Source organism: Pieris rapae, chromosome 22 (genome assembly GCF_905147795.1).
Source record: "Pieris rapae chromosome 22, ilPieRapa1.1, whole genome shotgun sequence".
Taxonomy (NCBI): Eukaryota; Metazoa; Arthropoda; class Insecta; order Lepidoptera; family Pieridae; genus Pieris; species Pieris rapae.
The window spans coordinates 2,095,238-2,123,230 of NC_059530.1; the positions used below are offsets into that span (position 1 = coordinate 2,095,238).

Below are 27,993 nucleotides of genomic sequence, written 5' to 3' on the forward strand. Positions count from 1 at the left end.
CCAAAACCTTAAGACTAACCATTGCGAATATCTTTTTATTTATTCTTTGGACTCTGAATAACTTTCAACAGAAAATTTCACAGAAAATCATGAAATCTAGTTTTAATTCCAGAAAAGCGAACAGTCTCTATGCGGTAGAATAGCAGAATGTTTCATATGTTAGTATGTAGCTACAACAAAGGTAGACTAAGAAAAACAATTTTAAGGCGAAATGAAGGACGTAATTAATAGTTTATTTATACACTCATTGTTATTCAAATATCCTTTAATTCACATTATACGTTGTCTTTAACGATGATTATGTAAGATTTTTTCCAAAATCCTTAAACATATATTAGTATCAACTACTGCAGGTACTACAGCTGTTAATTGAATAGTTTTTTTTATAGAACAGAAGGCAAACAGCACTGTTAAGTGACCGTCGCCCATGGACAGTATCGATGCCAGAGGGCTCAAATAAGTTGCCGGCCTTTCTATATCGATAAATAAATATACGGACTGACCAGAGGGCGTAGTCAAGATGCCTTAACAGTGGTGTATATGTGAAAGTCGAAAACTAAAATTGTATGAAAAATGACGGTACGTGTCGACAAATTTTCACTAGGTACTCGCTACTCCTCAACTTTCACGTTAAGGCATTTTGAGTAAGCCCCGTTAATTCACAAAATCGTTTAGGTATAGTAGAGAACCAAAAAAATACTTCTGAATTTCATTCACATGTAATTTTCAAAGGGAAACCGACGAAAAGAACTGGTTCTCCGCCACTCTTACAGCATTTGGTTTTTTGTATTACAAGTTACAATACTCCACGTGAAATCGAAGTAACAAAATAATAAATCTAATTCTAAAATAAACTACATGACTGACATTATTAAAATAGACCAAAACGTACCTTATATATACTACAAATATTAAACACATCTTTTCTGAATCTATACCTATAAACCTAGAGTGATTTTATTTCTATAAATTGTTTTTGTTGTAAAATTAAATTTTTAGTATTTTCCTTAAAATATTATTACAGTTTAAACCATCCCTGAACTTCCTCAAATATTTCAAGATCATAATTAGCCAAATCGGTCCAGCCATAATCGAGGTTTAGCGAGACAAATGCTCAATTTTGTATAAATAGATTTCAAGATCACTACAGTTTTCGCAATTGAATAAAACTTTGTCTTTGCATGACTTGAGCTTTAAGGGTGACTAATTTAATATAATATCACATAAACGGGAATTAAAATTAGCCGTTGAATACCAAGGGGAAATATTTTTTTTATAAAAAATCAAAGTAATTATTCAATTTGGGCCCAACTGTCTAAAAACTATAAATACAAAACGATCATAGAATAACAAACAAGGTTCTAACTACCAACTTCTATAATCTATCGCATGCGACGGAAACGGAAGCCAGCGCAAGCTGACCTCGTCATTTGTACGTAAAATACTTGCTGACGTCACCGACCTACTGTTTTACAGTCAGTACAAGAGAAATTGAATTTGGTTAAATTTGTATGAAGTCCCCTAACTGATATTTTTTCTTTATAGCCTGTATAGTATATATATAAAGTGATTGTGTCTGAGATGATAGCCTTCTGTGCCAGCACGACTTTGATTGGGTCTAAGAGATGCTGGTCTCCTTACGTGTTGCAAGTTTACGCGCAGACAAGTTTGATGAAGAAAGCATCCATGACATATTGAATGTAAATATTATTATTGGTTATGAAAGAATAATACAATAAAGGATAAAGCAATTGGAAGCAAGAAAAAAATGGTACGCATGAAAGTTTTAATTGCGCCAGAAACATTTAGAAACAATGACATAAAAATCTCAAATTCCTGCAAAATTTACACGGAAAAATGTGACATGTTAGAGTTCTTTTTACCCAATAAAAACTACTCCATAAACTGGTCACCCATAAATGGTTTTTCTTATTCGTTTTCATCATGATTACCTGTAAGTCATCGCTTATAAGAAGATAAATAAACAATATTATATATTTTAAATAAAAATATGTCTGGATTCAGATTTTCATCTTTTTGTACTTGACACACGCTGTCGACTTTTTGGGCAAGTATCGCTGTTGTTTTTCTTCACCTACTTACCTACTTCACTTCGAACGAATATTTAATGCGCATATATAAAGATATTTCATTGAAGCACAGCCGGGGATCGAAGCTACCACCTCAGGACTGAGAGTCGCACACTGAAGACACTAGGCCAAAATTGCTTTTTCGCAGCAAGGCAAATATACAGGCACGCATTCGTTCGTGATTCCGTTCAGTTCCAAATAGGTACACTTACGGAATGCTCAAGTTTTGTTGAAATATAAAATACCTATCATATATCATGTTACGTATGTATTTGGTTTAATATATTGTTCGAGCTAGCTGAAAAGGTCGAAATAAATAAAACCTCCTTTTAATAAAAAAGCAAACTTATTTCTGCCTATTATTCTGTCAAGTTAAAATGGCGGGAAATTTGACAGCTTTAAGCGCCGTATAAACAGCCAGGCTATTATACAGGGAACTTGAAAAGATAATTGAATGCAAATTATTTGATATAATATGTATTTATACTTTTCGTCCGGGTCTGGTAAAAATGGAAATTATTTTTTACTAACACTAACACTCTATTTTTGTATTACTTGTTTATATGTGAATATGTGTCATACAGTTTAAAAAAAATTCAAGTTGATTTACACGTAAAATCACGTAAAGCAGGGTTGGAACATACGAGTTTTGTTAAGTAAAACGCTTACATTTAATTGTTGTCTGGATTTCATGAAGTTCAGAGATATCTGAATTATTAATTAATTATTAATCTAATAAAAAGTAGATTTTTTAAATAATATAATATATTTAATTTAATTAATCAAAGTATGTACCATTGCTATCTATATACATGCCATTTTAAAGGTAGTTCATTTATCACTATACTAAAGGATTTCTATATCTTTTAAATCAATAAAATCTTTAAAGGTGGCTTCCACTGCCCCATCGTTGAATTTTTTACCTTGTAAGTTATCCAAATATCGAAATAAATGATAATCTGTTTCAAGGTCCGGAGAGTATGGTGGATGCCCTAGACATTACAATTACCGCTCTTCTTACTACGCCAAAAGAGCGTACCCGGCCTTTTAATAATTAATACGCTCTTTACTTGAAAGACCCGAATATTTCTGTGTTGGAAATAAACACAAAATTTGTTCATGTCATTCTAATTCACATACACTAATTACATTGGATCGATTTTTCGACGATATTTTAAAAGCACTGGTTCAGCTATGCGACCTTTGGCATAACACGACATGCTTTGCATGCACGCGGATGAAAAAATAAAAACATATTTCCGTTACTCAATTTTCAACCATATAATCTTACAATAAAGTCTCTTTTCTTGTAACTTGTATACTAAGCTTCTGACATTTACGAATTACGTATTAACTAATTTGTGTGAAGGAAATCTGGTATTTGTTGTATAGGTAATAAAAGCGATATTCCCGTGTTGTTAGAGTATAATTTATATTGTTTTTGAATTATGTATGAAGGTTTTTTTGGCCTTCGTAATGCGTGATTACCCATTAGATTTAAATGAAAGAATTTTGGTAGTTGTTCGGTGTAATGTTAATCAATTAAGATCTCTGATTAGTTTAATTCGAAGTTTCTTTCCCTTCTTTACTTAAATGCTTGAATATTCAGTTTTAACGTACCTATGTTTTATAAAATATGCGAAATCTGGTGGCAGTTCATCCAAATAAATATAATCTACTATATTTTCTTCCAGTAAAAGTCTAAAATAGCCATTATAAGAGAAGCTAAATGGACGTAAAAAGCGATTGATGGCTACCTCGCTATGTCAAAAGAAATCAAGGAAAACAAATAAAAAGTTGAGAAGATGATATAAGTAGACACCGAGAATGTGTCTATAAGAAGGTGTTTGCAACACACCTCTATTTGCAATTTGCATAAGTATTTTACAGCAATAAATGCTATATATCACCTTTTCTGTAAAGGCCTCCTGCTGAACTTTACAGTTGGATTTGGTGTTAGATTCCTTCATCCAATTCTCCCCAAAAACCATCATTTATCTGTGCACCTTGCAATCTGCTCATCGGTCGGTTATTCAAGTATTAATTTTAGAGAAATGGGATTTAATTAACCCTAATTGTAACAATTTCACAATAATTTAAGACCCGCAGAAATAAGATTACGTTTGTTTGCCTGTGTAAATGACCTGACCTTTTATTACGCGTTCTTCAGCCTGCATGGTCAACAGTTTGTAAGGGAGAGGTGTTACACTACATAAGAGTATATGTTTAATATTTTAAAACTAAATAGGTAAAAGCATTATTGAAGGCAATCCAGTTGTGTTCGAGTTTATCCGTTACGAACATTTTATAGAAATTTTGTCTATTAAAAATTGATTAATAATGAAATACTTATATAATTAGTTTGTTATAATCAATGCAACCTTCTCCTTGGCAGTAGGTCTCTGTTAAAAGTTCAAAGGTATGCTGTCAAAGGTGAAATGTCTCCTAAATAAACTTCGTAAGAATTATGTATGAGTTACTGGAATTATTTGAATAATAAAGTTATTGTGTTTGATGTAAGTTTAATTCGCAAAAAGTGTAATAGCGGGTTGCAATGCGCTTAATATATTTTTAACGATCCATTTATTCAGAACCTATATTTATATTTACTTCAGGCTATTAAAATGGGGTGTATACGTGTTTTTCGTGAATACGTTTATCTTATAACCGATAGTAGTTGGGATTCCCGGGTTGTGACCCACTTCAAAGTTCCCCAACCTAATTTGCTCTTGGTCGCCCGAACATGGCTGACGAAATCTTTGAAAAAAAAGCTTGGTGTCAAATTGGGGGTTCTCACCCCCACTAAATATAAATCGCCAACTGGTTGGCGATTTAAATTCTAGTATATAGACTGGAGAGTGACAGAGCATACAAACACGTGTAAGCAACTCGCGACGTCGCCGGCTGAGCTAAGCTCGCCAAAATAGCAATAGCTGAGCTGAAGAAAAGATAAGAAAAGAGTACCGAGAGTTTTTTACGCCGGCTTTTTCTCTCGGCCTCGGTCTTTGCCGATGAGTAGGGATGCCTACAAGTTCGAATTGATTGACGTGGAATAAGTGATACCTAGATGATCTTATGTTCCAAAATAAACGTATTTTTTTTTGAAGGGCCCTTAAGGCCAACAGCGAGATTCCATACAAAAAAAAGCGACGTCGCCATTTAGCCAGCGTCGCCAGTCGCCGCATGTGGAGCGGTCTACGCTGGCTCCATGGAGACATCGTCAGTCAGTTAGCCAGTTAGCCAGTCAGTTAGCCGCCAAGTAATTTGCCGGCATACATTTCAATAAGGACTAGTTGGCGACGTCGCTGACCAACTAGTTCTTACTACTCTGTTGCTGTTTTACTCTTTTACTGACTACATTTCCTACTATCAATTCGTATTTGTACCGATAAATACCATCTCATAAAAGTAATGTCTTTTTATAAAAAGAGTAATATAGGTGAATAAAAACCATGTCATATTTGTTTATACATACATATTATATTTATTGTTCTTAATATCTTATCTTATATCTTTAAACGAGCAATTCTTGTATATATATATATATATATATATATATATATATATGTAATTGGAATCTCGGAATCAGCTCCAACGATTTTCATGAAATTTAGTATACGGGAGGTTTCGGGGGTGATAAATCTATCTAGCCAGGAATCATTTCTAGAAAATTTTATTTTATTCGTGTTCTATCTCACTACACTCATGATTTTTTTCTTTTAATTAATAACTTTAAAAAAACCCAGTTAATTTTTTTTTATTATTTTGTCGGTAAGATCGAAAAATATTATTCATATTTCATCATTTTATTAGTATTTAATTCGTACTTAAATATAATTTACAAAAAACACGATTTATAAAAATAAAAATACCGAGCAAAGCTCGGTCATCCAGGTCCTTATAATAATACATACATTTCTGTTCTTATCTATTTCAAAAATATTTTAAAAATGCAATGATAAGATAACTATGGTATTTAGAGTGCCCTTTGTATTTTTTATCCATATCCCCACAATTAGGGATACTTGCTGAAACATGCAGTCGACTTGAATATGGTAAGTAGATAACGATATCTGTTACCAGACTTTAAAACCCGAAACTTGTAGAAAGATTTAGTATTGTTCTCTAAGTTCGACATAAGTGAAGTGGTTGGAAGTTTGAAAGAAGTTCTTATTTGTGAGATTAATTTGTAGAATTTATAGAATAATATGTTTCAGGATGCATACAATCTGATAACTACACTTTATTATCTGAAGAAGATGGGAAGTCTCCATCCATTATCAAGCATAAAAGAACTTTAGATGATTTGTTTGTTCAAGAATCAGAACGTAAAAGGAAAAAAGTTATATTATCTTTCAATTGTTGGTCGATCCGTAAAAGATGGCACTATTAATTATATTTCAACTAATAAGAATGATGTCGTTTCACAACTAACGGATTATTAAGGCAATTTCTGTCGCACACCACCGCAATATGGAACCAGCTGCCCACTAAAGTATTTCAGAACCAATTCGACTTACGCGCTTGCGAGCCTTCTGGCAGGCGAGTGTCACATAACATAAAAAAAAGAAAACATTGGAAAATGCTGACATTCGAATTAAATATACAAAATTTAATTCAAATGATCAAATAAATAGTATAGTGTATAACATCACTAAAGAAATATCAGAAGTCGATAGTGTAAAGCATTATAGTTTTACAACTAAACAATAAAGTATGACGTAATTAATAATTGACGGTAGTTAACTAACTACCGTCAATTAACTAATTACACTAGTTGTTAAGTAAAAACTTTCTTGGTGTATAAATAGTGCTACATTCTTTGGACTTCAAATCATTGATGAGTTAACCTAAGTACATTGAACATAGGAGTTAATGTCTGAATGTGAACTGCAAAAGTAACCTAAATGAAGACGTGAAGAAAAATGAATCTGCAAAATGCTTTTTATGACAGTGCAATGGTTGAGTTAAGTGTTAAAGTGAAAAAGCAATTGTAAGTATTTTTGTTATTACGTACTTAATCTTTATAAAATTCTTATTTGATTTACTAATAAAAATCTTTTGTTAGGCAGGAACAAACTGGGCGAGGTCATAAACGAAAAGCACAGTATGATTCTCAGATAAGAAGCGATTTCAATATCCATTAACTTCTAAACCGGAGGCATCAACTTCAATTAATAGAGGTAAAACATGAAATTCAACCATATGTGGTGTATGTGTGTATCTAAGAAGTATTTTGCCACTACCATTTTGAGCAACATACGTAAAAATAATTTAGTTTAAATACAGCATTCTCTGAAACCAATAGTGATATATGAGAATGATTTTGGAAACGGAATATTAACATATACAGACATGACAATAATTTAGATTTTGAACCACCCGATTTATTTCTAGTGAAAGCAACAATATTTATTCGTATTCTAAATTATACCGAGAATAATACCATTTTAAAAATAAATTTCAGGAGATGGAAAATATTAATATTACCCTTGATTTCCAATCTATTAACTTTATTGTTTGTATTGAAGTCGATTTAAATATATTTGCGTCCATGTCCAAATCTCTCCTGAATTATGTAATTCATTTGTAAAGAAAGATAGTAGGTTGAAGTTTAACGAAAATTCTGTACTTCGATATAATTTTAACAAATGTATTTATATATATATAAAGAAAATAACGACTCCCATTTGTGTGAGACGTGGTCATCTTTATGTTTGAATTTGCCGCGTTTCGCACAGACTCGGGTTATCGATGGACATGACATATTATATGACATAACAACATGAATACTCGTTGGTCGGGATTCTAACCTAAAAGTATCGAAGATTGAAGTTTTGAATTATTGGTTTGAAGGTTATTGATTTTAATAGAAAATAATAAGTAAATCACCTGGAGTAAAAACTTTTAATGTTGTTTTCTGTTTTTATTGCAGGTGAGACTATTCCTAGCTGTCTTTTGTAATTTTATCTTGTGAACGGAAGATTAATAAATGAATCTGTTTTTATTGCAGAAACCCAACTGAGTTTTTATTTCGAGAAGGAGTGTTATATAATAACTTTATTACAAAACAACATTATTGTGAATACTTCGTGAAAATGGAGAAACTGAGGTTCGACTTTAAAATGCGAGGAGCGTCAGATGGGAAAACTACAATATTGTGCCTAACCTCAATCGGCACGCCGGATGGTCGTTCTTTTACAGTACCGGATGAATACCAGCCAACAAGTTTACACAAAGAATTAATAACGTCACAAGTGTATGGCAGAGTGAAAAACACGTTGGGAAAAAGAAACCAATTCAGGAAAGTTTGGATAACTTTAACTGAAAATATGAAAAAAGCTTACTTAGATGAGGAAGGTAACTTATTATTTGAAAATTTTTATCTAGAGGAGATTCCAGACAAGATAGCTGAAATATCTACCACAAGCACGTCAGAGGACACAATAAAGAAGTTGCTAGAAAAAGTTCTAGAATCCAAAGAACAAACTTCTGAAGTTAAAAACTTAAACAAAATTGCTAAAGATTTCATGATTGAAAAATTTGATGAAAAAACGTCCAATGCCAGCCAATGGATTGAACAATTTGAAAAAGAATGTGTTCGCTGTGTAGTGGCAGAAGATAGGAAAAAATTGAGATTTTGAAGTTTTTTCTTGAAAAAGGTAGTGCTGACTGGTACACATGCATGATTTTAAAATACTCTATAGAATCAGAATGGAACAACTGGAAAAAAATTTTTATTGAAACTTTTGGGAACAAAGGTTGGTCTCCTATTAGATATGCTTTTAACTTCAAATATCAATCAGGTTCCTTGCTTGAATATGGCCTGAAAAAAGAGAAGTTACTACTTCAAATCAGGAAATCCATGGATACTGAAACATTGATTGATCTTATTGCTATCGGTTTACCAAATTATGTATCCGACAAGATTGACAGAGGAACACTTCAAGAAACTCAAGATCTTTATAATGAAATATCTAAATTAGAACACCTTGTGAAGAAAAATATGCATGAAAAAAAAGGAAAACCTTTCTGGGATAACAAACAAAAGAAAAACGAAGACAAAAATCCATGTGAAATATGTGAAAAGGCAAACAAAGGGAAGCGTTTTCATTCTGAATCAATTTGCTGGTTTAGAGAAAAAGAAGATAAAAACAAAAAAATAGGATCATTTAAATCAGTTAACAATTCAGAACTGGAGGTGGAATTAAATACAGAAGATCCAAAAAACTGAAAGTTCCACCGTTAATAAAAATCAAGCTATTACTAAATGATACATTACAAATTTCTGGTATTTATGACTCAGGTTCAAACGTATCATTGATAAATGCAAAATTATTAAAAATTAAAGAAGAAAATATGGAAAATTCAAGAAAAATAAGCTTGAAAACTATTAACGGTGCAGGAAAAACAAAAGGTATGATAACCCTAAAAGTGAAAATTTACAATATTGAAAAAATGATAAATGTGTTTATTGTGGACAGTGAGAATTTCAGTTATGATTTTTTGGTTGGTTTAGACAGTATTGAAAATTTTAAATTAACCCAGACTGAAGATCTAAGGATTATTCAGAACAAAGACTTTCAAAAACAAGAAAATGAAATTTACTTAAATAAAGAAGCTGAGAATCACACAAATGTCAATATTCCGGCTTTGACAGTTGACATAAAAGAAAAAACATACAATCCAACAAAATATGAAATAAACTTCAACAATCATCTAAATACTGATGAATTTGAGATAATTGTGAATCATTTGGATATGTATGAACAGTTGGAAATCGACAAGTTGTTAAATAAATATAAATCTGTATTCGCCAAAGATAAATATGATATTGGTAGTGTTAAGGACTATGAGGCCCATATTGACCTAATGGAAGAAAAATACTGTTTTAAACGACCTTACAGGTGCACATTCGAAGATAGGAAAGAGATAGAAAGTCAAGTAGCTAAGTTATTGGAAAAAGGCCTTATTGAGGAGTCATACAGCCCTTTTGCTGCTCCAGTTACTCTAGCATTTAAAAAAGAAGAAAATAAAAAATCAAGAATGTGTATAGACTTCAGAGATTTAAATAAAATTATAACTCCTCAAGCACACCCATTTCCACTGATTGAAGATTTGATAGTAAAAAGTGTGAACTGCGAATATTTTACAACCTTGGATATAAATTCTGCATTTTGGTCAATTCCCCTAAGGATTCAAGACAAACCTAAAACCGCATTTGTAACACAGGAAGGACACTATCAGTGGACCTGCCTTCCTTTTGGATTGAAAACAGCACCTGCAATTTTTCAAAGGATATTAAATAATATAATAAGAAAATACAAACTTACAGATTTTGCAGTGTCTTTCATCGACGATATATTAATCTTCTCACAAAATTTTACACAGCATATACAGCATCTTTCAAGACTATTGGAAGCAATTCACAAAGAGGGATTTAGATTAAAATTTTCAAAATGCTCATTTGCGAAGAATCATGCAAAATACTTAGGTCATATTATTGAAAAGAACTCAGTTAAACCACAGGAAGATTACTTAATTGCAGTGAGGAACTTCCCAGTCCCAGAAACAAGAACAAATGTAAGACAATTCCTTGGGAAAATAAATTACCACCATAAATTCATCCCACGCATGGCACAAATCTCAGATCCATTACATAATCTTCTGAGGAAAAATGTAAGATTTGTTTGGTCGAAGGAATGTCAAGATTCATTTGAGAAAATTAAAACATTGCTTTGTTCGGAACCGGTTCTAAAAATTTTTGATCCAAATTCACCAATTAAAATTTATACTGATGCAAGTATCAAAGGAGTTGGAGCTGTGTTGAAGCAAGAAGATGAAAATAAAAATTATAAACCTGTAGCATATTTTTCGAAAAAATTGAATGAGGCACAAAAGAAAAAGAAAGCGATATACCTAGAATGTATAGCCATAAAAGAAGCAGTGAAATATTGGCAACACTGGCTGCTTGGGAAACAATTCACGGTATACACGGATCACAAACCTCTAGAAAACTTGAACATAAAATCTAGGACAGATGAAGAGTTAGGAGACTTAACATATTATTTATCTCAATATGATTTTACGATAAAATACAATCCTGGAAAATCAAATCAAGAAGCAGACTGCCTAAGCAGGAATCCTGTTTTAGAACCAAATGATAACACAGACGACATCCTGGAAGTCGTAAATCTTATAAGTCTCGAAGACATAAAAAAGGACCAAAATGAGAACATGTCCTTTAAAGAAAAAGAGAAAGACATTGTATTAAAAAATGGCATTTATTACAAAATGTTAAAAGGAAAAGACAAAATACTATTGTCTGAAAACCTCAGTAAAATATTGATAAAAGAAATACACGACACTTACTGTCATTTAGGAAGATCACAAATGATCAATAAGATAACTCCATTTTATTCAGCAACCAACATGATAATGAATATAAAAAAAATTTGTGATAATTGTTCTATATGTCAAAAGAACAAATCAAGAAAAAAATCAAAATATGGGTTCCTATCACATTTAGGCCCAGCTACCTACCCATTCGAAATTATGTCCATCGATACCATTGGTGGATTTGGGGGTTCACGATCAACAAAAAAATATTTACACCTTTTGGTTGATCACTTTACTAGATACGCTTATATTTTAACGTCGAAAAACCAAAACGCAAATGACTTTATAAAATTAACAATGAAAGTGACAGAAAGTAACGATATAGGAACAATACTAACAGATCAATACCCTGGCATAAATTCAAAGGAGTATAAAAAATTTTTAAAGCAGAAGAACATAAAAATGATTTTTACTGCCGTAGACGCCCCATTTTCAAATGGGCTTAATGAAAGATTAAATCAAACTCTGGTAAATAAAATAAGATGCAAAATAAATGAAAACGAGAATAAAAATACATGGTCATCAATAGCTCAAGAATGTGTTAGAAGATACAATGAAACGGAACACACGGTTACTGGATTTGCGCCGAAATACTTAATGGAAGGTGAAAGTGTCAATATTTTGCCCCACGAATTGAAGACAAATTGTACGAAGGAAGATCTAGGAAGAGATCGACAATTGGCATATGAAAACACCAAAAAGTCCCACAATCAAAATGCAGAACGATACAACAAACACAGGAAAGAAATTACATTGAATGCTGGGGACTTGGTATATGTGGAAAATGGAAACCGCCTCAATAGGAAAAAGCTGGACGAAATAAGAATCGGACCATACAAAATACTAAAGAGAATCTCAAATTCAATCTATGAGGTTGATACCGGACACAAGAAAACAGAATCAAACCTTTTTCATATAACAAAAATAATTCCGGTGGCTGACGATACGACTTGACGAACAATCACATATGTGTTATGTGTTTGTTCTCCTTCGGGGGGGGGGAGATATAAAGAAAATAACGACTCCCATTTGTGTGAGACGTGGTCATCTTTATGTTTGAATTTGCCGCGTTTCGCACAGACTCGGGTTATCGATGGACATGACATATTATATGACATAACAACATGAATACTCGTTGGTCGGGATTCTAACCTAAAAGTATCGAAGATTGAAGTTTTGAATTATTGGTTTGAAGGTTATTGATTTTAATAGAAAATAATAAGTAAATCACCTGGAGTAAAAACTTTTAATGTTGTTTTCTGTTTTTATTGCAGGTGAGACTATTCCTAGCTGTCTTTTGTAATTTTATCTTGTGAACGGAAGATTAATAAATGAATCTGTTTTTATTGCAGAAACCCAACTGAGTTTTTATTTCGAGAAGGAGTGTTATATAATAACTTTATTACATATATATATATATATATATATATATATATCTATTATGGGGTCTGCTATGGGACTTATTAATGCCTCGAAGTCTGCATATATAACATAGTGTCATTGAATTATTGGCTGGAATTTATCAAAGTTCACTTTGCAATCTGAAACAATATCACTGGTATTAAGTAGTTGTGTATAAATGTCGACAATAATTTTTCCTTGTGGTTTTTAAACGTTCAAGCGATTAAAAGTATAACAAAGAAAATCTCATAAGTAAGCTTTTGACTTTGAAATTTGACTACTTATTAATAATCTTTGTTATTTTTTAAATGAAACAATAATGCCATATTTTATCTTGTGTTAAAGATAGTATATTTATATGAGCCGGTAATTTATTTTTTGTAAAATATAGCGAGACTACAACAATATGTTTTCGTGTTATATTCTAAACCAAAACATTAAGACTAATTTTATTTAGTATTTCAATTTTGTGTTTATCATAAAATTTAACTGGAAATTTAATATTACCGAACTTTAATTTATGACTGTATTTGGTGTGTGATGATACTCTATCCGAATTTTTAAATATTGGAACACACTTAAAACGTCATTAGGGTTTTAAACAGTGAGCACAGCTTTTTTATTTTTATTTCTTGCGGTAACTCAATAAAAGATTTTCCCCTTAAAGGTTTAAATTAAATTGATTGAAATTCATTTCCAAATGTAATGTTGAAAAAATAAGTATTATTGTTTATCACAATTTCCCATCGAATTCATCACATAATACTTTGATCATAAAATGAGTGATTTAAATCCAACATAGTGTTTATACTAGTCGATAACTGAAATATTACTTAATTACATAAACATATGGTATTTGAATCCGATAATTAGTTAATTAATTACTAATTAAATCATTGCTTTAATACCTAATTTATAAAACTGTAATATTTTACATTTTCTTTCTCGGATATCTCCTTTGTTATGTTATACACTATATCCTTTATTTGAAGATCAATGTTGGAATCGATTTCATGTAATATTTCCAATGTGTGATCGGGATTTCTTTCAATTTTTTTAAACTATATGATTCAATTTTCACAAGTATGTCAGCGTCCATTCCATCATCTTTGTCTGTTGATACTTTTGCTTTCCTGCACGGCCAATAGTTGAAGAAAGTTTAGTTTTTTTCTTTTTCCTGTCAGTCTGGAAAAAAGTCATCTAAACGACTGGTCCTCTTGTTTTTATTGTTATGTTTGAGACATCTTTTTCATCGAATAAAACATAATAATTATATGGCCTGAAACATTTTTCCAAATCTTTGTGGTTGTATGAAGACTCATATATAACATAAACAAATAATTATTTGTTTAAAAAACAAATAATTTTTCAAAACTTTAAACAAAAACTTTTAAAATTAAATTTAAAAGAATACAAATAACTTACCTCGATTGTTGTATTTTCAACATTGTTTTTTATATACTGGTAAAGGACGTTGCTATTTTAGCAGGTATCAGTACTTATCATTAAAATCTGGATAATAAACACAAAGGGACTCTAATACCCTTTGGAATCTTCTTAAACGTTGCATTTTTCAAATTTTAGAAATAGATAAGAACAGAAATGTATTTGTGGATTATAATAGTTAAGAAATGACTAATTATATTATGTAAATTTAGAAAAATAAACAGAATGAAATATCATAAATAACAATTGGTTTCTTATTTATACTCTCCCTACTTTTCTAAATAAATACATATAAGATACATATATTACATATATTGGGATGGAAATACGTGATGTTAGTATAAGGCAAAAGCGTTACGAATAAAAAAAAGAAAATATTGATAATTAATTTATTAACATAAATAGTGTAAGTATTGTCACTAGACTTCCGTATACGGCTGTTCCTGAAGAAACTGAAACAATAAAAACAAGAAAAATATATTGAAATTTACATTAGTTTAGAGCGAAGCAGTGTTGGCAGTTGCATGCTTGCAACTCAGAACTCTGAAGTCATAGGTTAAAACCCTAACTGTGCATCAATGGACTTTTCTTATTCCAGTAATGTTTGAATATCAACCGGGTGGATTTTTCAGTATTACTAGGAAAAGCGAATTTCCATATCACGACAGCGCAAGCCGAGGTTTGAGTCTCGTAAGAGACGCTTTTGTCGTGGGAAGGTTCTAGCAGAGGTACGCTCGCCAACAGTGAGATTCGATTCAAAACCTAACGACAATCTAATTTCTACTAACTAGCGATGCGAACCAAGTCCGAACTTAAATAATTAAAATTTGAAAGTCGGTGAAACGAAAACGCGATAGTAAAAAGAGACAGACACATAAATTCATTAGATTTAACGTGAGAGAAAATGAAATAGAAAGAATTATACAATGTATATTAACTTTAAATTAGTAATATATCAATAAATTACCTAAAAATTCGTTAAAAATACTTTTAAAGTTATTATACTAACTTAAAAAAATTATAATACAGTATTAATTCCAGTGAGGAACAGATGTCAGAGCTCTCCTTGCCTCCACACTTGAGGTGAACTGGTCATTACAGTTAAATTGTCAGACCGTAGGCATCTTTAAGGCCGCTAGTTAAACGGCGTCGTTTAGTTAAAGGCCAGGCTATTAATTGAACGGCTACTTAAACTAGTTGGCTGCGACATATACACGGAGGTTACACACACTTTATTCTACATCATACTGTAAATTTAATATTCGTCTGTTGAAAAGAAGAATACTTTATAGCATAGAAGAGGTTTTTGATAAAAACCTACTTAGGATTAGGGATGCATCGATACGCCATTTTGCCGATACGATATCGATCCCGAAGAAATATCGCCGATACCGATACTAACGCTTATTGAATTTAAATTAAATTATGGTAAAATATATCAAGTTTGGTTTAAAATTTTTATTGTAAAATATAAACACTCACAATCTTTGAATAAGATTAAAGGTTGTTAAAATTCAGAATCAAGAGTCATAATTAAATTAAAATAAAATAAGTAACTCTTAATTATTAAAAGTGATATTGATAAGATTTTAGTAATTCTATATTTAATTTAATTTGGTATCGAAAAAATATTACGCGCGATAGCGAAAGCCAACTATTGTATCAAGCGAAATGAAAAACGCGGGGACGAAGCTGGTGAGAGGGTAAATGATACTCCATGTCACATTTACAACGCACTAGACCAAACAAGATGGACGTTTACTTAAATTTTTTAAAACGAAATATTTGAAAAGTATCTTTGCAATCAGCAATGAAAATATCGCGGATACCGAAAATCGGCAAACCCAAAGTATCGCCGATATATCGGTATTGGTATCGGTTGTGATAGTAAGAGGGTAGGAACGAGAGGACAGACACGGTTGGTGTTTGCCGATAATTGGACGTGTCGGTGACACACTTAATATTAACATTTTGGTGTTATATAAAATTTTGGTTCTAGTGTTATTACTGTGTTGAGGGGTATGTGTTTTTTTATTATTATTATCTTGTGGCTTAATTTTGTTTTAGTATTTGAAATGTTTTTTTTTTCTGGTTTGTTTTTTAGCTTTATGAAATGCCCTCAAATTTAATATTCATAAAACAAATGTTTGGATGAAGATAGTGTCACTGTGTTGTGAACACTCCTGTACAATACAGCGGGTTTTGGTGGGATGACCCAAGAATAAAAATCCTCCTGGCGCCCATAACCTATTAGTTAAGGTTAATTTTAGTTTATAAGTTTAGTTAATTAGTTAATGCATGTTAGTATTTACTTAGCTTAAGGTTTGTCATAAATATTTCAAAATGTGTTTATTTTGTTTTATTTTATAGTTTAAAAACCCATAACACGGTATCTGATGCATCTCTAATTAGGATCTTCTTTGACACTTACCACATGTATTCAGTGTTTCAGAATAGGGATGATCGAAGTCGCACTGACAACGTCCATTTCTGCATAACACGACTTCTGGCATGTCACTCAAGAAGCACTCACTCGTTCGTGAACAGCTTTCGAATAAACCTACAAAAGTACCGCCTTTAGACCTCTCTTTAATTACCTTCAGATTTTTGGAGAAAGTCTTTTTCTCATTTTTGTATTGGTTTGGTCTTTGTGCTTTGAAAATAAATAGGTTTAAGACCATTAAGTATGCCTATATAAGCAAAAGGACTCGACTCACTCATAAATACCCACTAACGCCCGAAACCAATAATTAATCCACAATCTCAGATTGTTTTCTATTAATTATTGGTTCAGACCGTGGCAGTCGATCGATCCCCTATCTGCATCCCAATAACCAAACCCTACGAAGACAATCCATTTTTGGCAACGGATAGAATGCAATCTCTTCGCTCTTTACGCTCATATTTGATCATCAATATAAACCAAATAAATTAAAATAAAACCGTACAAATTATATTAAAATATACATGTTTAAAACATATCAAATAGCTTTTTAATTATTTTAAAAACTGGTGTAAGTTAAAATCATAAGCTAGGACATTGGCACAGTTGAACTGTCATTTTCATACAAAGGTCTATCCACATACACCGATCCTACCAAGGATAGCTTGTATCGACAGATGGCTAATACAATCCGTCGATTGGTTATTGGCACACTTTTATCTTTGAGATAGGTTATTGGGTTTGGGCGTAAAACTACCTCGGATAGTTCCAAAACGTCGCTTGCGCATTCTACTGGGATCACTAACTAGACATCCTATAAATACATTACCAGTGATACGCCAGCATCTTCCATCTCTGTAATGATGGTCGGCTATACAAGCACATAAGCCGTCGACACAATCGACAGTTTCGCCCATGGACGCCTTACACTGGGCTGATACAGTACAGGATTCATTTATACCGGGGGAAACTAGAAATGGATAAAACGAAAAGTGAGTTAATATTAGGTAAATTATAAAGGTACAGTAGAAATATATGACATATTTAAATTGCTTGATTTCTTAATCTTTTTTTTTATACTAGGTATAATGTTTATTAGTAATAATAACAATCATATATACAATATTTACAATTTTCTTAACCTATAATTAAAAATTAATAAAAATATTTAAATTCATTTAAAACTTGTGACAGTGTGCTTTTAACTCAGACAGCTTTCTCGCTGTTGCGATACTTAATAATTGAGCGAGGAGAGAACCAACTCTGCGGTCTCCGTACTATCTATCTATCAGGCACCAACTTAAATCTTTAATTAGCGCCTGTGCACGGCCCAAGATTCTCCAACTAGTTTCTATCTATCTATCAATCTAGTTTAATGTTCTTTGTTATTATTTCCTTTAGTCACCTTTAATCATTGTAACGTTTCCCCTTAAATGTTGTTTTTATGTCTGTTTATGTATGTCGTGTGTTCTCTGTAAGTCTCTGTGTTTCGTTAGTGTGCCCTTTATATATAAATAAATAAATTCAGTCAAATATGGTACGTACCATTACAGACCAACACGGTATCTTCACTTCTTTTTAAGGCAACAGTTTTAACTTTATGCCAGTTTCAAGTAAATGGGGACACAATAGACAAGGTTCTTACCAGTATAACACTGTTGGTCGTATGCCACAAGGCCGTCATGACATTGACAGGTCAAACCATCAGTTGTGTTTTTGCATCCTGTGTTCTCTATTACGCAGTCTGTGTCTTGAGTACAGGGTCCGCCAATAACTGTAGAAATATAAGAGTGTACAGATACTGGCGTAGCAAAGGGCGGGCGGCGGGGTCGGTCCACACCGCATGGGTGTCACCTTTTTTGGGACCCACCGAACTCAACTTTAAGAACAATGTACAGCCAAAATAAAAAAAAATCGCTTGCATAAAAATTTCTTTTTCAGGAATTCCTCAACTAGCACTAACTCAACTCCATGTGGGATTTGGGGATTCTCGCAAAAGAGCCTGACGCTATCGCGGGAGATTCCAGGTCCCATACTCGCGATCTTTTAATAAATGATCAATGTTCTTTATCATATAAAATTTATTGCTTTTTACTTTCGATGGGGTGACACTACCAACTTCCACACCGGATACCACCCAAGGTACCTACGCCACTGTGTACAGTCGGTGGTAACAAAATAATAATAGATAGCAGGTCTACTCAATACTCAATCATTATAATTAATAGCAGGTGTACTCGCTGAATGATTTGTTAGTCGTGTTTTGCTCTTACTATATAACCTAGGAGTTCAGGCACCGGTCATTCGAATTATTTTTTTAAGGGGGCAAACGGGCAAACGGGCAAGCACATAGTGGTGGTGCGTGACATAATCTGCCTTAAAAATGCCGAAATAATCTGCCACGTGGATTGATTATATCAGAAAAGCCTTACCTGGAGCACAAAAATCTCTTTCCTGCTGAAATCCATCAGTACAGCTGCATTTGTTGTTGGTGCAAATCGAATTCTGAGTCCCGTTACATTCTGGAGTCGCTTGACAGGTGTCACCGAGAACTGAAAACATTGAGTTGTCTACCAGTGTTTCTCAAGGGGACCCCACAGGGGGCCAATTTGAATGTTAAGGCAATTTGAAAATGGACACGACGTTTGTTATGTTTTGAAAATTGTCTGTTGCGTTAACAGTTTCCTAGTGATTTCTTCCTAAAACCTATCATCAAAGTTTCTTCAGTTAACAATTCAATGTTAAATAGGAGGCATAAGAATTTTAGAAAGATGAAAGTCGGGCATGGCACAAAAAAGATTGGAAGTCTAGACTCCAGACCCTGGTATAGTAACAAGAATGAATGATGAACGAAATAACGGCGCGTTGCCTTTGTTGATGATTGGATGAAGAGCATCTCTGGTTTCCATACGCGACATCATGTTTATTTTCCAGTAAATTTAGTCCAAGTTCGATGGTGTGTGTATCTATATCGCAGTCTCACTATTTTAAAAGAGTAAGTATGGAGTTTCTTTCCCATTCTTCTCCATAAATTACCTGATAGAAACTATATTTTATTTACTTTCAAAAGGGCCTTTTTAATATACCTAATTCAATTATTTTTTATAATCTATATAATATATCTTCTCCTCTTCTCAGATTTTTCGCGTCTTCTAATTTGTATTTAGCCCTGCCTAAAGTAAAGCTATAAATGCAATTCAAGATATGTCGGTATTGTGTTTCGCTACAAAATAATATTACGTTATAGAAGTCCTACCAAGTCCAGATGTAAGGCACAGTCCATCCAACTCCGTCAGATGTGGCGGACACCTGCAGAAGCCCTGGCCCTCTTCATTCTTTACACACGTGATCTCCAGCTCTCCAGCCAAACAGTCGTTGTCCACTTCGCAACCTTCACCTACACCTGTAAAATAGAAACTCCATTAGACTCCTGACTGTCTTGAGCTGCATAATATTTAAAGCATTAAATTGCCTATGTAATTATGAGAATTTATTTATTTTTAGATTTTGTACATCGCGAAGATAAATACATAAAAACGCCCACGTTCTGACGCATAGTGATAGCCTTTCATTATGGCCGTGTAAAGAATTTTCTTTCTATGTGGGCATTTCACAGTCGCAATTTACAGGAAATCAGTCAGAAGGCTGATCATCTACTGGTGTATAAAATAAAAATAGTCACAGTGCGGATGCCAGTGCGATTATGCCTATTGGCGATACCACTGTTCGCCTGAATTTCTGAAGAATTTCTGAAGATTTTCGCTTATAACTTTTTTATTTATAGTTCTACGACAAAAAGTTACTGGACCAAAGTTGTAGATAATTTAATTTGCAACAAAAAATGTTCACAATTTTTTTTTGTTGCAAAGTTTAAGAGATATATCGTAAATAGCATTTCAACCCCTATTTTCAAGATGGCGGCCGTGGGACAAGGGTGGTGACCCCACAAACTTGGTTTTAGCTTTATCTTGCCCCCCCTACACATCAAAAAAATAAAATTGCGTCCTCTAAAAAACGCAACCCCAAATGTAACTTTTCAATGGACTACATCGTAGCTACGCTATAAGTACAATTCTTACCGGCAAACAGTCTACATAAATTCCGATTCTGATCCCATACAGCATTCTCCGTGATACATTCACACGAACGTATGCCCCAGGGCTCCCTTGGGGCACCACAGCGGGACTGCACTCCAAAAGTATAACAATGTGCGTCTTCCATGCAAGAGTCGGTGATCCGACGGGACACTGCAATGCATTACATTGTACATAGACATTGGTTTACAATAATTATACCAATGTCTGCAAAACGACAATTAAGAGATGTTGTTAATCATTAAAATAAAAATAAATTATAAATAACTCAATAGTTAAAAAATTTAATTTTTCAATAAAAGTAAAAAAAAAAAACAATAGTTATAAAAAATCATAATTAACAAGTTAATAAACTTTAAATAAAATTAACCGCAGGATCTTATAAAGTACATATATCAAAAGGGCTAAACGAAGTTTAAAATTTATAAGCCAATTATTTATACCTTTCATCCCATGGGAGATTGAGATTGGGATAAAATCGGTTAGTTAACAATTGAATAACTTTTTAATAATGTGATCAAACTTTTTTTCTTCAGGGCTAGTTTGTTTCAAGTATTCAATAAAAAATATTTTTATTGCTGAAATCTGCTTAGTAATATCATTTTTTTCATCTTATATTGTTAATAACAATTTCAATTTTTAACCTGCACCAAAATCCTCAAAAAAAATTTTTCTAGAGGTAATTTTTTTTGGGACCTTTATCTCTGTTTTTCACGTTTTTGAAATATACGTATCAAAAATCGTATTTTGCTTTTTTTTTTCAATAGTTGAGTTAACTACGGATCAAAAAACTGGCCCTAAAATGTCGAAAATATACTGAAAACAATATTCCGAGATAGCATTATTGAAGTGGTATTAAAGGACCAACTGTTATAACCTAATCTAATATACATACCATAATCTAGTCAACCACCATTTATTTATAAAGCTTTATCTGTCTTACCACGTATACAGCTTCTCATATTTTCATGGTAGAAGAAATTTGGTCGACACGAGCAGATTCCGTCTATAACGACCGCAAGAACACCATCACATTGGTCAGGTGTGGATGGAGTACCGAGTTCTGCGAAATTAAATGATATTAATTCCTTTCTTGCGATTATAAAAATCTGAAATGAGTTTTTGCCAATGCAAATTAACTGCCCTTTTAAACCGTAAAAATGTATACATGAACACCATATATTTTCTGCCCTTCTTCAAGAAACTATGACGAAAGCTGGAAAGAAACTATTTTAAGTTATCTAACTAAAATAGATTTTTATAAAAATTATTCTTGGTGTCAGCGGTTTGAAAGCCAGTTGATGAAGCAGCAGATGACTTGGATCGATGACGATTCGCCAGCCAGTTGATTAAATGTTGTTACAATCGCTACAATCGCTACGGCTCAATATCTCTCAGGCCGTTAGTTAAACGGCGCTGTTTAGTTAAAACGCTAGGCTGTTAATTGAACTGCATTTAATAGGCCGCATCGTACTCAACTATTTGTGACATATATATAGATAAAAATACCTGTATAAAGCTAACAAAAACAAACTAAATATAAGGACCTAATTTACGTATAATATACTAGCAGACTCTGCCAAGCGTTGCTATGGCTATGGTTTTTGTTTTGTTAGTTTGCCAGCTGTTAGAATTGTATATAATAACTAGCTGACCCGGCAAACGTTGTTTTGCCATGTTTTGTGCCAAAAAATTATAATTAACAAAAAAAACATAAGGGCTGATTGTAGAGGGGTGAAATTTAGGGTTGCATGTATTTTTGTATGGTGTAGCGTAAAAAAATAAAAACGAAAAATTTTGTCTAAAAAATAAATAAAAAAATTTAGGGGTGGACCCATCCTTAACATTTAGGGGGATGAAAAATAGATGTTGTTCGATTCTCAGAGCTACCCAATACGTACACAAAATTTCATGAGATGCGGTCGAGCCGTTTCGGAGGAGTTCGGTTACTAACCCCGTGACACAAGAATTTTATATATTAGAAGATATACATATATTTGTGTTAACCTGCGTAACATGTTCCCTTGTATCTATAATAGCCCGTTGTACACACACAGGCTCCAGAAATGCAGGATGCAGGAGTCTCACATTCAGTGTCATTTGAGCATTTTGTATTGTGAACTAAGTCGACTTCTCGATCAGAGAGGGCGCTAGTCTCTTCAGTAGCGAAGTATAATTCATTCAAATCTGAAAGAAACCATGTTATGTAATTTAATTTAAACATTATTTATTTACACACGAATATATAGTATTTACATTTTTTTAATGTACTTAGTAATCATAATAATAATTTAAAATTAATATAATAATAAATAAATAGATAAATACTGGTGACTGGTCGTATTAGTCGTATACTGGTCGCCGGTCTTTGTTTTTATTTTATTTTATTATTCGGAACTAATATTTACAAAAATGTTCAAGGATTACGACAGGAAAAAATCTATTAAAATTATTATTAATAACGTAATAACTAATTCAGCTTTGTTGTGTGGTTGTGTGGGTGTGTGTGTGTGTGTGTGGGCTCGTGAAGCAGGTGTAGCGCTATGGATATTCTTAATACTCCTGCAAAGCAAATTTCGCGATAGCTTGAACAAGTCATCGCTTTAGTGGTCGTGGTATCTTCATTTATCTAATTTATAAGAAAATTATCACTGAATAAATTCAAAGTTCTCGTTAAACATAACTAAATCAATAAATCTGTATATTGGACGAATATTTAAATGGTCCTAATCCTTGGGATTGATTTGCTCCCCTATAAACAATTTGTATGACTCAAAATTTAGCGATTAAAAAGAGCAAGAGTTAGAAAGAGAGAGTGTGTGTGAGAGAGAGTGAGTGTGGTGTTTGTGAGAGTATTTTGCCAGTTCTTCTTGCCCGCTCTACGCCCTTGACTTACGAACTGGTATTAAATGTAAATTTAGAATCAATTTAACATCTTTTCTTTTGACGTTCATAAGTGTATTTGTTTACTACTTGTGTATGAGTTTATCACTTCCTACCTACATCCTTCCACATACAATTTAAGCTTCTAGTTTTCTCTTTAATTAGGAAAATAACCTTGAATATCGCTTCGAAGGGTCAAAGACGTCTAGCGTGATGCATGTTAATTAAACCATGATTAAGCAAATATTAACGTTTAAATAGCTTAATTAACTGAAGAATATATTGAGGTTATGGTACTTTGACCTTTTCATCTTATTTATTTTCATAAAGTGTAATTTCACGTGCCCTAAAACCTCTAGATGGGGCAGAGGTTGGCCACAGTGAGTCTACATCGCCTCCGGTCTTGAGCCTCGTATTTCACTTATCTCCAAGTCTTTCCGACTCTCTTTGCCGCCTCTGCAACTGTACAACGCCAGGTTTGCTTGGGAGGCTTTTGCTTTGGTTGCGGGTTCCAATAAAGCGCCTGCTTGGTAATATGAGCCTGCAGCTTGATCTGCTGGCTAATTGCGGCTTCTCGGCAGCGCTCACAAAGTTGCTCGTTGGAGATTTTCTCGAGCCAGATGTCCAGAATACGGCGAAGACAGAGTTGTCGAGAATGTTCAGGTTTTATGTAATTCGTAATTCTTTTAGTAGACGATCAGCCGGATATTCTTCATTGTAGTGAGTGTTAATTGTGCACTTAGTCAGGAACATTAATTGGCTCACAGCTGTAGGTAGGCCTGACAGTTTCAGTTAAAAAACTATGTAAATCGGGCTAAACAAATGGTTTGTAGTCTACAGCTTTTCTCCAATCCAGCTTAAAGAACGATGCAAGGTTTTGAATGAAGTATGGTATCTTCTAATCTTGACAATGATTTATTGCCTACGTATTCCTCGAAAGGCTACCCGTCTAGTATGTAATAAATTTATGTATTTTCCTCAGACCTATACATAAATTCACAAACTTGTTGGAGATAATTAGTATTTATAATATTTTCTTACGACAATGAACAAGGTTTATAACGTAATGGTGTTCTGGAAAAGGCTGATCTCCTGGAGTATAGGGAGGACCCATGTTCAAAGAAGGAACCGGTTTAAAGCACTGACAGGCGGGGGAACCCAGTTCTCACAACTTTAAGAACAATGTACAACAAAAAAAATCACTAGCATAAAAATTTCTTTTTCAGGAATTCCTCAACTAGCACTAGCTCAGCTCTATTTAGAATTCGGGGATTCCCGCAAAAAAGCTTGACGCTGTCGTGGGGGATTCCCCGACCCGTACTCGCGATCTTTTAATAAATGATCCATATCCTTTATGAATTGAATTTATTGCTTTTTACTTTCGATGGGGTGACACCAACTTTCGAACTGGGTGTCAAAAATCATAACTTAATTGTGACTTACTTAATGTATCTGACCTGCTGGTGCAGGTAAAATGTCTGATATCACAGACTGCGTCAGGAAAATGACAATCGTCGTCCACTACGCACCCGTCGCCTACAGCTGTAAATGTAAATTATACTTAAATCATTATTATCTATAAAAAAATTGATTACAAAATATGTATACAAAATATGTATGTATAAGACTGGACCAAGTCAATTTGTTTTTTTATTTATTCCTTGAACTCTTGAGGAAGGTTTTTATTTAAGACTCACACCAACACAATGGACGCCAAATAGTTTTTTATTTAAATAAATAATAAAATGACAAAGAAATTTTCTTGGAAATCCAAGAAAAAAATTTGTACGCTTCACACCAAAACTATAAAAGCTGGAATTGAAAGCAGAAAATTTAAAGCAATCTCAATTAGGAAAACGCTAGTTCATTAGTTTTACTTCTATATAAAGGAATACAAATGTCAGTATCAGCTTGAAGTGATTCTGTATTTTTTGTGTGATTTAAAAAAAATAGTTTCATTCGGATATCGTCAAAATACCGTTTCCAATTTTCCTGCACTCGCCCCGCTGACGTTCATAATATCCGTCAGCACACACACAAACACCATCACACTTGAGGGCATATGGGTCACGTGGTGTTGTGATGCACTCCTCGTCTCTTTGGCAGGTCTCCCTGTAGTCTCTGGTCCTCCAGCAGCGTCCGAGGAAGTAGTGATACCCTTCCACGCATTGACATGTCCCCTCTGTAACAGTATTAGCTTGAACTTGCGTTCCATTTTCAAATTTCTGTTTGTATTGGACAAAAATGGACGCAATCTTGGTTCGATCAAAGACAATTGTCTATGGTCTGATCTTACGTTTATTTGTTTTAAAATAATCGTAATAAAATAAATTTTAAAAGTTAAGTAGCAGGGTACTTTTAATGCCGGTATATCCTCGCTGTATTGCGATACTTATTTTTTAAGCGAGAAAAGCTCTAGGGTCACCGATGCAACCAGGCGCCAATGACGGTAAATATTTAATTATCTTTATTATAAAACTTGCTGAGTTTCTTGCCCGTTCTTCTCAGAACAAGACCTCCTGGTAGTCTTGCGAACGGACGGCGTAGTTTTGCTCTTTCGCGAATTTTGTAAGCGTTTTTGACATTCATAAGCATGCCTTAAGTCGCATCTAAACTGAATAAATAAATTTTTACTTGATTTGATTTCATCTATATCGGATATAATCTCATGAAAAGTAAAGATAATATACAAGATATATTTTGAGGAAACTATGATTTACCTGTATCATTATCTGCACGTCTACATTCGTAGTTGGTCCACAAACGACTGCATTGACTAGTTTCGAAGCATGGTGATGTGTGATATGGGGCAACTGAAAAAGTAAGAAAGTCCGGAGTTTTATTCCCAGCAATGAATTTATTATGTAATATGTACGTATAATTTTAAGTTAGTAATTGTTTTATCAGAGCATTGTTGCCCTCTCAACTCGAAGTTCATCGAACCCCGGCCCGTATGGTGAAGGAAAACATCGTGAGGCATGCCTTTGACCTGAGTTTCCCATCGTGGGGACGGGGACGGGGAACAATTTGTTTTTTGGCAATTTAAAAATGGACTTGATGTTTTTCTAAATGTTTTGAAAATTTACTAACTTTGTTTTGTTCCCAATTTCCTAGTGATTTCTTCATAAAAGTTTCGTAAGCGAAAAAAAAATTTTAATATTAAAACTTATGTATTATATATTATAAATATATATAATATATAAATATAATTTTGTAACACAAAAAGGTTTGGATACACCGCCTTAGATTTCCATTCTTAGACAATACTAAGTAAACTTACAATATATATCTGTATTATAACCAAAAGATGCAGATATTACTGTTCATTAGTAGATTTCAAACTCACCGGCAACACACTGTGTCCCTTTGGAAATGGCTTCCTGACCTGGAGGACACTGGCATGATCCAGCAACGCACACGCTACCAGCCTGATTGTAGCAATCTAGATCACTCGTGCATGTCCATAGTGACATAGACACGTGGATAAGAGCCACTGAAAAAGTATAAGCAAGTGTTCGGAATTACATCGGTGAGTAGCTTCCACATCGTCATAAAGACATCTAGAATATGTCTAACACGTGGTCCTTACTTTAAACCATTTATCCATTTGACCATTAAATCGAAGGCAATATTATATACGTATCCCACGAAAAATACAAAACACTAATAATTATGAATCATCTCGCAACTTAACAAAAAATTTAAAGAGTAATTGTTTTTTTTTAATAACTATTACTGTACAACGGTAAGGAATTTGTCGTAATGGATGTCAGACAGAAAATAACACCAGATAAATAGTTCCATAAATTGGTAAAGGCTAGTATAATTATAGAGAAGTAAAAACCATTTTGTGAGGGGCTACAAAATGGTTTTTACTTCTCTATATATTACCATTGAATATATTTTCGCGCGTAATTAACTATTTCGCGCGGCTAATTATATTTTAAAAATAGAAGAAAAACAGAATTTTAATTTGAAACTGGTTGGTAATAAAAAAAATATAATTTGACAGATAATAATAATTAAAACATACCAAAAACGATGACCACTTTGTCCATTGCACATTGACTAATACGTTATTATATCGAAGATTAAACACCTGTTTGATAACACTGATTGTATTTTTAAATTATCAATAGATTAGGTATTAGTAACAACATACTCGATTAACGCAGATACTATATACTATATATATATATATATATATATATATATATAGAATACTATATATATATAT

The 27,993-nt window shown here is 33.1% G+C and overlaps 1 protein-coding gene and 1 long non-coding RNA gene across 2 annotated transcripts; one reads left to right on the forward strand and one right to left on the reverse strand.

Moving 5' to 3' along the window:
- Positions 1-14,711: 14,711 nt before the first annotated feature.
- Positions 14,712-27,887, reverse strand: LOC111002190 (prion-like-(Q/N-rich) domain-bearing protein 25). The gene is made up of 14 exons (XM_022272324.2): positions 27,790-27,887; positions 27,103-27,249; positions 26,477-26,569; positions 25,735-25,938; positions 25,200-25,298; positions 22,881-23,060; positions 21,817-21,936; positions 20,859-21,026; positions 20,036-20,182; positions 19,212-19,331; positions 18,425-18,553; positions 17,609-17,749; positions 16,768-16,896; positions 14,712-14,788 (listed from the first exon to the last, which is right to left on the reverse strand). The coding sequence occupies exons 1-14, from the start codon at positions 27,812-27,814 to the stop codon at positions 14,721-14,723; spliced, it is 1,770 nt and encodes a 589-aa protein (XP_022128016.2). The 5' UTR covers positions 27,815-27,887; the 3' UTR covers positions 14,712-14,720.
- On the forward strand, positions 16,211-16,684 carry LOC123690165. The gene is made up of 2 exons (XR_006750960.1): positions 16,211-16,355; positions 16,441-16,684. It is a non-coding gene; the product is annotated as an uncharacterized LOC123690165 (long non-coding RNA).
- Positions 27,888-27,993: the final 106 nt, after the last annotated feature.

Bases quoted from the DNA above. Each gene is read 5' to 3' on its own strand.
- LOC111002190 (XM_022272324.2), bottom strand. From the start codon at position 27,814: ATGGACAAAGTGGTCATCGTTTTTG. The intron at 27,250-27,789 runs GTATGTTTTAAT...ATACTTTTTCAG, and splicing joins CAAAGTGGTCATCGTTTTTG to TGGCTCTTATCCACGTGTCT. The intron at 19,332-20,035 runs GTAGGACTTCTA...CAATGTTTTCAG, and splicing joins GTGCCTTACATCTGGACTTG to TTCTCGGTGACACCTGTCAA.